General features: G+C 34.2%; 1 protein-coding gene across 1 annotated transcript; it reads right to left on the reverse strand.

The window, feature by feature from the left end:
* Positions 1-5,543: 5,543 nt before the first annotated feature.
* On the reverse strand, positions 5,544-7,313 carry LOC126013667 (protein SET-like). The gene has a single exon (XM_049776886.1). The coding sequence runs from the start codon at positions 7,311-7,313 to the stop codon at positions 6,432-6,434; it is 882 nt and encodes a 293-aa protein (XP_049632843.1). The 3' UTR covers positions 5,544-6,431.
* Positions 7,314-10,598: the final 3,285 nt, after the last annotated feature.

Genomic DNA, 10,598 nt, shown 5'->3' on the forward strand with positions numbered 1-10,598 from the left:
GGGATTGAACCAGTGTTGGTCTCTTACATAAAAGTATCATAATTCCTGTATCTCTCTGGCCCCTTTATTTTTCTTTTTTAATTTAATTTTTTTTATTTATTGAAGTTCTGGAATTTAAGATACTATTGATGATGATTCTGATTATTGATTTAATCAGTAGTACTTTATTTAACTTGGTTATTTCTAATATTTTAGATGTAGGAATTTATTTCCCATGATAGAAATATTTTACATTATCTGGCTTAAATCTATATTCCCATATTGTTCCTCATTATGAGGAACTAGTAGGTTGTGATTGAGTCATAATATATATTTCGTCCAAATATCTAATAACTTTTTATATTCATTGCCTTTCAATGACCTTTAAATATAATATTGTTTTCTCTCTCATTTTCTATTTCCAAAAATCCTAGGTTCCAAACCTAGGTTAATTTTAGGTTCAAAATCTCATTTCCATGAATCTGGCTTTGCACATAATTTTCTTCTTTATTATTATTTCAAATTTTTTATTTACTACATGCTGAGAAAATGTAAAATGTTTTGTTTGTTATTTGTTTTTTGGGTCACAGCTGGTGGTGCTCAGGGTTACTCCTGACTCTGCGCTCATAAGTCGCCCCTGGCAGACTCAGGGGACCATATGGGATGCTGGGATTCAAACCTGGTCTGTCCTGTGTTGATTGCATGCAAGGCAAACACTTTACCGCTGTGCTATCGCTCCATCCCCAATGTAAAATTTCTTAGTGTTTTTCCTTTTATGCTGTATCTTTGCCTCTGGAATTCTTCTTCTTTTTAGCTCTAACCACTTCATGTTTAACATCACGACTAGATCATCTAATCAGACACTGTGTATCAATAATTTGTTTACTCAATGTTTTGAATGTTACTTATATGCCTAAATGTTATGCTCTTAAGTGTTAATGGTTGAATAAGTTTATTCTATAGGCATAAAATTATTCACAAATATTCTCATGTGGGAAAATAATTGTTTTGATACTAAACATTTAATAATAATGAATTGTTTTGACATATATATATTCTCTAAAAAATTTTAAAATCATGTGAGTCCAGTGAAGTTCAAAACTGATCATCTTCATTTTTAAGTATTATTTTTGTATTAGTTGCAAATTATTCTCTCCTCTTGTGTGAAAATTGAGACACTATCTTTTGAAACTAAATATTTGATGTTCCCCTCATCCTAATTCAAATGTCTCCTCTTTATAAGCAGAGATAGATGCATTTTTACTTTGTTCTGTGAAGTCATACATATTAGTGATAAATGAGTAGGGTCTGTGACTACATTTGTTCTTATCTCTTTTGAAGCAGAAAATCTGGCTGTCTCTTATCTAAACTTAACAAGTAGAGATAAACCTTGATAGAAAAATGTTTCTGGACTGCCATCGCTTTTAGCAAGAATAAACTATTTAAACTAAAAGCAGCTGTTCGATTTTCCCCAAAATAAATCTAAAAGTAAAATTTTCTCCAACGAATGACATATAATTCAATGTCTTTTTCAATCAAGTACAAGCACAAATGTGCTGCACATTTATCTGTTTTAAATATACAGCCATCTTATGCATTAAATTCTTTTGGCTTTAGAACTAAGGTGGTTGTTGAAACAATGTAGTCCCTGCCATTAATATGATCAAGGAAGTGATGCTAATGTTGTAGTGCAGGCTATTAAGCTCATAAACATGTATATTTTATTTTGTAATACATGATAAATCCATTTGCTCAAATTTAATTTATGTTCCAGCAACTGGGATTTCCCTAAGGATGTTTCTAGTGTAGATACTGGGTGTACTGGAGAAAGGAAATTCAAGTGCAGATTTTCTTGTTCCCTTTTAAAAAAAGAAACCACAGGGAGAAAAAGAAACAAGAAAGAAAGGAAAAAGATAAATCCTACCAGTGAATATGGCAACAAATAAATATTTTGATGAACAAAAGTTTATGCAATACTAAATTTAAATGTTAAATTTAAAAAGAGAGCAACTTTCCAACCTTCTTTGCTTTAAGTCACTGCTCACTTCACTGACTAACCCTCACATTGGCGCGTTCTCTACCTTTTTTCTTTAATGCATATTCTTTGGATTAGTTTAGTTCTTTTCCTTTGCACAAATACTAGACTATAATATATTAATTTTTAAGCCCTTTTATTTTTTAGCTCTTTCTCCTTTTTATTTGAATAATTTTTGTGTTATATTTTAATTGTAGTCACAGTTGTCAGAGACTACATAGATACAATACTTGGGTTTAAATATTACTTTTAAATCATGATTTATTTTCTTGGTAATAATATGAATGCAATAGTTATGTTTCTTTTCTAACAAAAATAATGTGTGATAATCACATAACTAACAGTTGACACCAAGATAATTAAAATTACATAAGAAAAAAATCCAATATTATTTTTACAGAAAAATACTGAGAATTTATTGTAACTGACATTAAAATGTTTAAATTTATCTTTTTTAAATTGTAGCCTATGCCTAAACTTGATTTGTTTTTTTTATAAAATAGTATCTTCATAAATTGAGTAATCACATCTCAAAATGTAAACATTATTTTATCATAAAATAAAATCATGAAAAATGAGTCTCACAGCTAAATGTTAGTCATTTTCAAGCAGACATAGTTTTATCTAGACTAATGGATAGGTATACTTTCTTTGTCCTTTAAAAGTTAGAAGTTTAGAGTTGATACAAAAAGCAACTTTTAGAACTAGCTAAAATATCCAAAAATTCCTAAAAGTAATCTTTTGAGAGTCATAAGGACAATTTCTTAAGAAAACTATTAGAACCCTGATTCACAATTAATTTCCTTTTATTTATGATTATATTTGAATTTATCATTTTGGTGTTTACTATCTTTTATCCTATATGTTATCATATCTATCATGAACAGATTTAATTACAATCTTTGTCTTACTGTATTTTGCTATTTATTTTGTAATCACTCTGTAGAAATTTCAGTGAATTAATAAAAATGTCTTCCAAAGCAAAAACAAAACAAAGCAAATTAAAAAAAACTCTCCTCTAATTATCATGTGTCTTTTTTAGTGAATTTCTGTAACAAAAGCCTATGAATTTATGCAGCATATTGGATTTGACTGATTCAGGTCTGGAAAGACATATCAGTACCAGCTCCACTTAATCAAAAATGATTGCATTCCATATGTGCTCTTTAACATTCTAACCAGTAGACAAGTTACAGCATTAAAACATTCTTTCAGTTCTATAAGTTAACAGATCATTGTTTGATATAAACTTCACACAGGTAAGACTTTCTATGAGTTAAACAGAACACAATATGCTTTTGTAATTTAACACACTATCCTGTCTATTGTTCAAAGTTAGCACTTATGACATTTTCTCACAACACCTTTAAAAAAGATCCAGTCATTTCTTAAGCATAAGTTTGCATCAAATTGACAATGATTACATAATTTTGATCTGTTTTATAACCACATACATGATTAAAATTTTCAAAGCATAATGATGACATTTCTTTTCTTGCTTCTGCTTTAAAAACCTGTGAATTCCTATTTAGTAACATCTCTGGAGAACTATATTATTTAGAAGAGTTGGTCACTTACTGGCTATCTTCAACACTTGCCAGGGCTCTTTTTTTGGGGTGTGTGTAGGATTTGTCAATACTCTTTGGTCAGAGATTGCTCCTGGTGCTGTTTGGGGGGATTATACTGGGTTCCAAATCCACTTCCTGCATGTAAAGCAAGAACTCAGTCTATTAAACCCTCTCTTGAGGGTTTATATATATATATATATATATATATATATATATATATATATATATATATATATATATATATATATATATATATATATATATATATATATATATATATATATATATATATATATATATATATATATATATATGGGCCACACCTATTGACAGCTCAGTGTTACTCTTGGCTATGCTATCAGAAATCACTCCTGGCTTGGGGGACCATATTTGATGCTGTGGATCAAACTAAAGTTTGTCCTGGATCAGCTTCGTGAAAGCCAAACACCCTACCACTATGCTATAGCTCCAGCCCCTTATTTTTATTCTCTGATGCAAAATGTTTTCTGAGTTTAAGCAATTAAAATATTAAATAAATAATTGTTAAGACTATATATCAAAAAAGTAGTCTTAATTTTGTCTTATTTTGCTTTGTTGATTTAGTACATACCTTCTATGTAGGATTCTTGAGGAAATGAACAGTTAAATAGTGTTCATGAATTTTCTTTAATGTTATAAATAATATATATTTTATATATATTTAAGACTATTGTATCCTCTATTACTAAATGTCCTGTAGTGTAAATTCTCAGAAAATATAACTTATTGTGAGAAATAAATTACTTACTTGCCTTATTTGATATTAATTTTTAGAAAACTTGATATATTTAACTCTTAATATCAGAAATCAATTTAACTAGAGCTTGACAAGTATTATTTTTGTGATCTTAATTTTAAAATTTTGTGCTCAAGAGATAGTTTAGGAGATAAGGTACATGCATAAAGTGCATTAGATACCAAATTGATCCCTTAGCATAAATATACTCACCTCCCCTGCCAATCACCCATAAGGGAAATTCTTGGACAAGCAAGGTGTAGTCCCTCAATAACGCCAGATGCAACCCAAATCCATTATTGTTTCCAAATAAGAATTTAAAAAATTTCATGACACTTTCCTCCATGCCTATATATTAGTTTAATTCATATATTGTAAGTAAACTTCGATGATAGAAATTGTTTTGTGAAAAAACGTGACCTGAGTTTTAATATGTTCCATAACATTAATAATAATATCACTAATTTTGAAAATGGTATTCTTTTGTTTGTTGTTTGTTTTTGTTTTTGGAGGCCATCCCCAGTGATGCTCAGGGGTTACTTCTGGCTATGCACTCAGACATTGCTCCTGACTTGGGGGACCATATAGAATGCCAGGAGATCAAACCATGATCCTTTCTATGTCAGTGGCATGCAAGGCAAATGCCCTACCACTGAGCCTCCACTCCAGCCACACTTATTCTTGTTTTTACTAATTTTTGTTCCAAACATTTAGAATTAAAATCAGTGGGCTGGAGTGATAATACAAAAGAAAGGGCTCTTCTCTTGCACATGGTCAAGCTGGGGTTTGATCCCCATTTAGTCCCCTGAGGTTCACCAGGGGGATCCTGAGAGAGTCAGGATTATGTCCTGAGAATATCTGGGTGGTTATTTTGGTTAAAAAATAAAGAGTAACCATTCATGCTATTTCTATTGATATTAATATTTGGCACAATAAAGAGTAATTGCATTTGAGATGAAGGTTGGGCCAAACAGATAATGCTGTGGGCTTACTTGTGATTCTCTGCTCTGGAATTAAAGAATGGCAGTGTTGTGTGACTATAAATTGTGCCAGGGATTGAAGCAACATTGGGCAAGTGCCCAAGAGGTGCTGCATTTGTTAATATATTTATTACATAAAATCTGGGTGGAGGGAAAATCAATGCTACCTATTGACAGTTAGGTTTGTGGTGTGAATGTCACATAAATTTTTTTTTGTGTGTGTGTACACATTTAGTTTTATTGTAACAAAGCAACTTGTACACTTTTTAACGTTTAAAACTGAGCATCTTTCCTTTCCAGTGAAACAAAAGAAAATTTAAAAATAAACAGGAACAAAATTACAATAGAGAATGTCAATTCCAAATAAGTTCCTACAGGTTTCTGCTGATTCTCCCATCGAGTGGCAGGGCTCAAGTCATCATTAGGAGAGAATTTTATCTTTAAAAGTGTCGTTTTAAACTGCAAGGATGTCCGTTAAACATCACAATTAAACATGCCAAAGGAGAAGCCATGTTGTCAAAATGCCCACTTAACCCACCCAAACATCTCAAACCCACCCTTTTGCTGCCGTTCTATAACCCCCTTTTATTTTTTTTTTTTTAGTTTTTTTTTTCTTTTTTTAAACAAGAGAAAGTAGACAGATACATGTTGGTAAATGCTAACTGTCCATATTCACATAGAGACACAGTGTGATCTCTGAGCCCGATATACAGAGAAAGGAGGGAAAAAGCTAGAATCTATGCACTACTACACAGGGGCCTAGCACCCTCCGGCTTCCAGCAGAGCGAAGGGAGCAGAGGGTTTTCTTTTTTCCCACAGAGCACGGTGGTGTTGATTCCATAGTTTTTGCAGAGACAAGAAGGGATAAAACGAATTTGGAACAGAAAGCGGTAGAGATCTTTTTCCCCCACTCAATTCTGTTCAAGGTTTCCCCAAATTAAGTTGAGAACCATGGCATAAAGGAGAAAAGAGACCTCGAAAACAGGGAGACTGAGCACAAGAGGGGCCAGGCAGGGAGAAGAAAAGAAAAAGGCTGCAACTTGCTCCCAGGGATTGGAGGAAATGAGAAGAGATCGGAAACCGTCTGTGTTCCTTTAGTCGTCTTCTCCTTCATCCTCCTCTCCTTCCTCCCCCTCATCATCATCTTCATCTTCTTCACCTTCATCTTCATCCCCTTCTTCATCAATATCTTCCAATCCTTCTTCCTCTTCATCATCATCATCATCATCTTCTCCTTCCCCTTCTTCATCATCCATGTCAGGAACCAAGTAGTATTGTAAAGGATTTGGCCAAATGTCATCCTTGATAACCTCGCCCAGCTCATCTGCCCCAGCATCAGAGTGGTCAGTGAACCAGGTAAAGAAACTCTCTGGTTCCTCGTGCTGTCTCTTCCTGCTGGCTTTATTCTGCGTTTGACTTGAGCGTTTCCTCAAATCCTTTCCAGATTTCCATTTGATTTCAGTGGCCTTTGAAGATGGATCACCACTCTCATTCAGATGAAATTCTTTGGAGAGAACTTTATTTTCGAAATAAGGGTTTTCATCAAAATAAAAATCTATTCTGTAACCTGATTTAATATCTTCAAACTCTGTCACTTCAACTCTTGTCAAATAATGCAGCGCTTCTTCATCCTCCTCCCCAAGCAGTGCAGACACTTGCGGATGGTTGACAAATGTCGTTACCCAAAAATTGGGGATTTTGGCGATCAATTCCGACCTCTTCTGAAAAAATGGCTGGCGGAGTTTGTTATATTTCTGTTCTACTTTCAAAATCTCCTCACTGGCTTGTTCATTAAGTCTGTCTATTTCATTTTGTACTTCCTCGATATGTTCAATCGCTTCCTGTTGCTCTTTTTCTCCCTTCCTCGGGCCCAGCGAGCTGAGCGCCTCCTCGGCCTTGGGGGCTACGGCTGCACCCCGGGGCCGAATGTCACATAAATGTTTAACAAAACAAAACCTTAGGTCTCCAGTGGACATACATCTGCTACTGAAGAATTAAAACTCACATCATGTGTTTTTCCTGACATATGACATGTCAGAAAGGAATGCTGAAAAAGAAAGAGGAAAGAAAAAAATGTAAACTCCCAACAAACACATTAAAATAGTGTGTACATAATACAATAAGGATTCTGGAGAATGTTCTGGAGCACATATGAGTAAGACATCTGATAGGTTGCTGTAAGTTTATACAGATTTATAATATCTCCATTATACTCTCCACATGTTAATATCAGAGACTTCTAGAAGTGATTAATATCATGACATTAAAAAAGAAAATAACTGTCTTTCTTTGACAAAAATCAGATTTTCAAATAATTTTTGAACTGACTCAAGAGTAAGACTATGTAAGAACATAATGTTATTTTAGGCAAAATGAAAAATGATTTAAATAAGTCAAAATAAAAATAAATATTGAAATAAATGCTATTGCTCTTCTGTTCTGTCTCCTAAAGCTCTCCTGAGAGGGGCAAGAAGGGCCCAGCAAGAACTGTCTCCTAGAGAGACACCCAGGTCAAAAGACCAAGAAAGACTGAGTGAGTGAAAACTGGCTATCAGAAGTGCCCAGTAGAGAAGTGACTCCTTTGTCTGTGAATGTGGGAGAGGTTTGCCCCTGCTCTGAGATTTGCAAATGGGAGACTCTGAGGAGACCTGTTGGCTTTGCTTGTTTCTCTTCTCTTCCATCTTCTGAAGCTCTCCAGAGAGGGCCAGGAAGGGCCCAGCAAAAATTGTCTCATAGAAGCTTCAGAAGAGCATCTGCTTTGCTTAGTGGTTGCACGCCCTTTTTAACTAATGAACCCAACCATAACACATAGGAAAAAATCACACTACAAGTGTGACAAGGGAAAACCTCTCAGGCAAACACCATGCACAGAAAATGAAGATGATGGCTCTTATAACCCAAAAATTACAAACCATCTGATTAATCTTCCTGTTAAGGAGTTTAGAATAGAATTATGAGGATCTTCATGGAAATGAAAGAAAACATAGCTCTAGCTGAACAGAACACAAAGACAGAAATCAGAAAACTCCAAACTGACATAACAGGTCTGAAAAACACAGTATCAGAACTAAAAACCTCAATGGAAAACCTCTCCAACAGGGTAACAGCAGCAGAGGAAAGAATCAGTGAACTGGAAGATGAAATGCAGAACAACTCCATACAGCAGAAGAGATTATAAAAGAACCTGAAGGCAAAGGTCAGACAATGGAAAAGTACTCAATGAATATGAACAGGTGAAAATAGAAGTCTTTGATAAACTCAACAGAAACAACATAAGAATCATTGGAGTCCCAGAGGCCCATGATGGAGATCTCCAGGACGAATCAACAGTCAAAGACATCATCACAGAGAAATTCCCAGAGCTAAAGACTGCATGCAATCAAATCCTGCATGCCCAAAGAGAATCAGCTAAAAGAGATCTGAAGAAAAACACCCCAAGACACACCGTAGTCACAATGAAGAATCCCACAGATAGAGATAAAATACTGAAAGCAGCAAGATCAGAAAGAGAAATTACATTCAAAGGAGCATTCTTAAGACTTACAGCAGACATGTCACAAAAACTCTCAAAGCCAGAAGACAGTGGTGGGATATTGTGACAAGTCTGAATGAAATGGAAGCTTCACCTAGAATACTGCACCCAGCCCAACTCACATTCAAGTTTAAAGGAAGGATACATAGCTTCATGGATAAGAAACAGCTCAGAAAATTTATAGATGCAAAAACCAGCCTTAAAAGAAAAACTGAAAGGTCTATCTTAAGACAAGACAGACCAACAGACACACCAAACTTATACAAAAAGATGACATTAAATCCCATGATAATTATCTTCCTCAAAGTCAATGGACTAAATGTACCAATTAAGAGACACAGAGTGGTTAAATGAATCAACAAGATGGATCCAACCTTCTGCTGCCTACAAGAAACACACCTGAATAGTCAGAACAAAGTTTTGAGGAAAATCATTGAAGCAAACAACACCCTAACAAAGCTGGGGTGGGGGCTGGAGAAATATAATGGAGGTAAGGCATTTGCCTTTCATGCAGAAGGATGGTGGTTCGAATTCTGGTATCCCTGTGCCTGCCAGGACCAATTTTGGAGCATAGAGCCAGGAGTAACCCATGAGAGTTGCCGAGTGTGACCCAAAAAACAAAATTAAAAAAAAAAAAGAAAAAGCTGGGGTGGCCATATTACTGTCTGATGACACAAACTTTAGACTCAGAAAAGCTGTAAGGGACAAAGATGGACACTTCATACTAATGAAGGGATATGTGCAACAGAAAGAAATCACATTACTAAACATATATGATTTCAATGAGAAACCAGCATAATATCTAATATTATTATTGACAAATTGGAAAGAGTATGTCAAAAATAACAAAATAAGTGTGGGAGACCTCAACACGGCCCTGTCAGCACTTGATAGGTGAACCAGACTGAAACTCAACAACAACAACAAAAAAAAACTAGCCCTGAAAAGAAATGAAAGAAAGAGGCCTAGTAGGCCTATGTGTGTGTGTATGTATATATATGTATATATACATATATGTATATATATATACATACACAGATGTATATATGTGTGTGTATATATATATATATATATATATATATATATATATATATATATATAAAACACTCATCCCCAGAAACCTGAATACACATTCATCTTTAATGTGCATAGGTCATTCTCCAGGATAGAACATATGCTGGCACATAAAACATACCTCCATAAAATCAAGAGAATAGAAATTTTGCAGGCTGCCTTGGCCTGAAATTAAATAGGAACTACAAAGGGACACAAATGAAAGACTTCAAAACCTGAAAATTAAACAGCCTACTCCTGAATAACTAGTGGGTCCAAGATAAAATCAAAGAGGAAATCAAAACTTTCCTAGAAACAAATGACAATGAAGACACAAACAATCAGAATCTATGGGAGACAGCAAAAGCAGTACTCAGAGGAAAAGTTATAGTTTTTCAAGCACACATCAAGAAGGGAGAAGGGGTATACCTGAATAGCTTAAACAACACAGCTTATAAAGTTAGAAAATGATCAACAAAAGAAACCAAAAATAGGGAGACAGAAGAAAATAACAAAGCTTAGAGCAGATATCAATGAAGTGTAAACCCAAAAAACAATCCAAAAGATCAATGGAAGTAGAAGTTGGTTTTTTGAAAAACTAAACAAGATTGATAGATCATTGGCAAAACTCACGAAGAAAAAGAGAGAAACTTGATAACCCATATTAGAAATGAAA

The sequence above is a fragment of the Suncus etruscus genome, chromosome 1, assembly GCF_024139225.1.
Source record: "Suncus etruscus isolate mSunEtr1 chromosome 1, mSunEtr1.pri.cur, whole genome shotgun sequence".
NCBI classification, from domain to species: Eukaryota; Metazoa; Chordata; class Mammalia; order Eulipotyphla; family Soricidae; genus Suncus; species Suncus etruscus.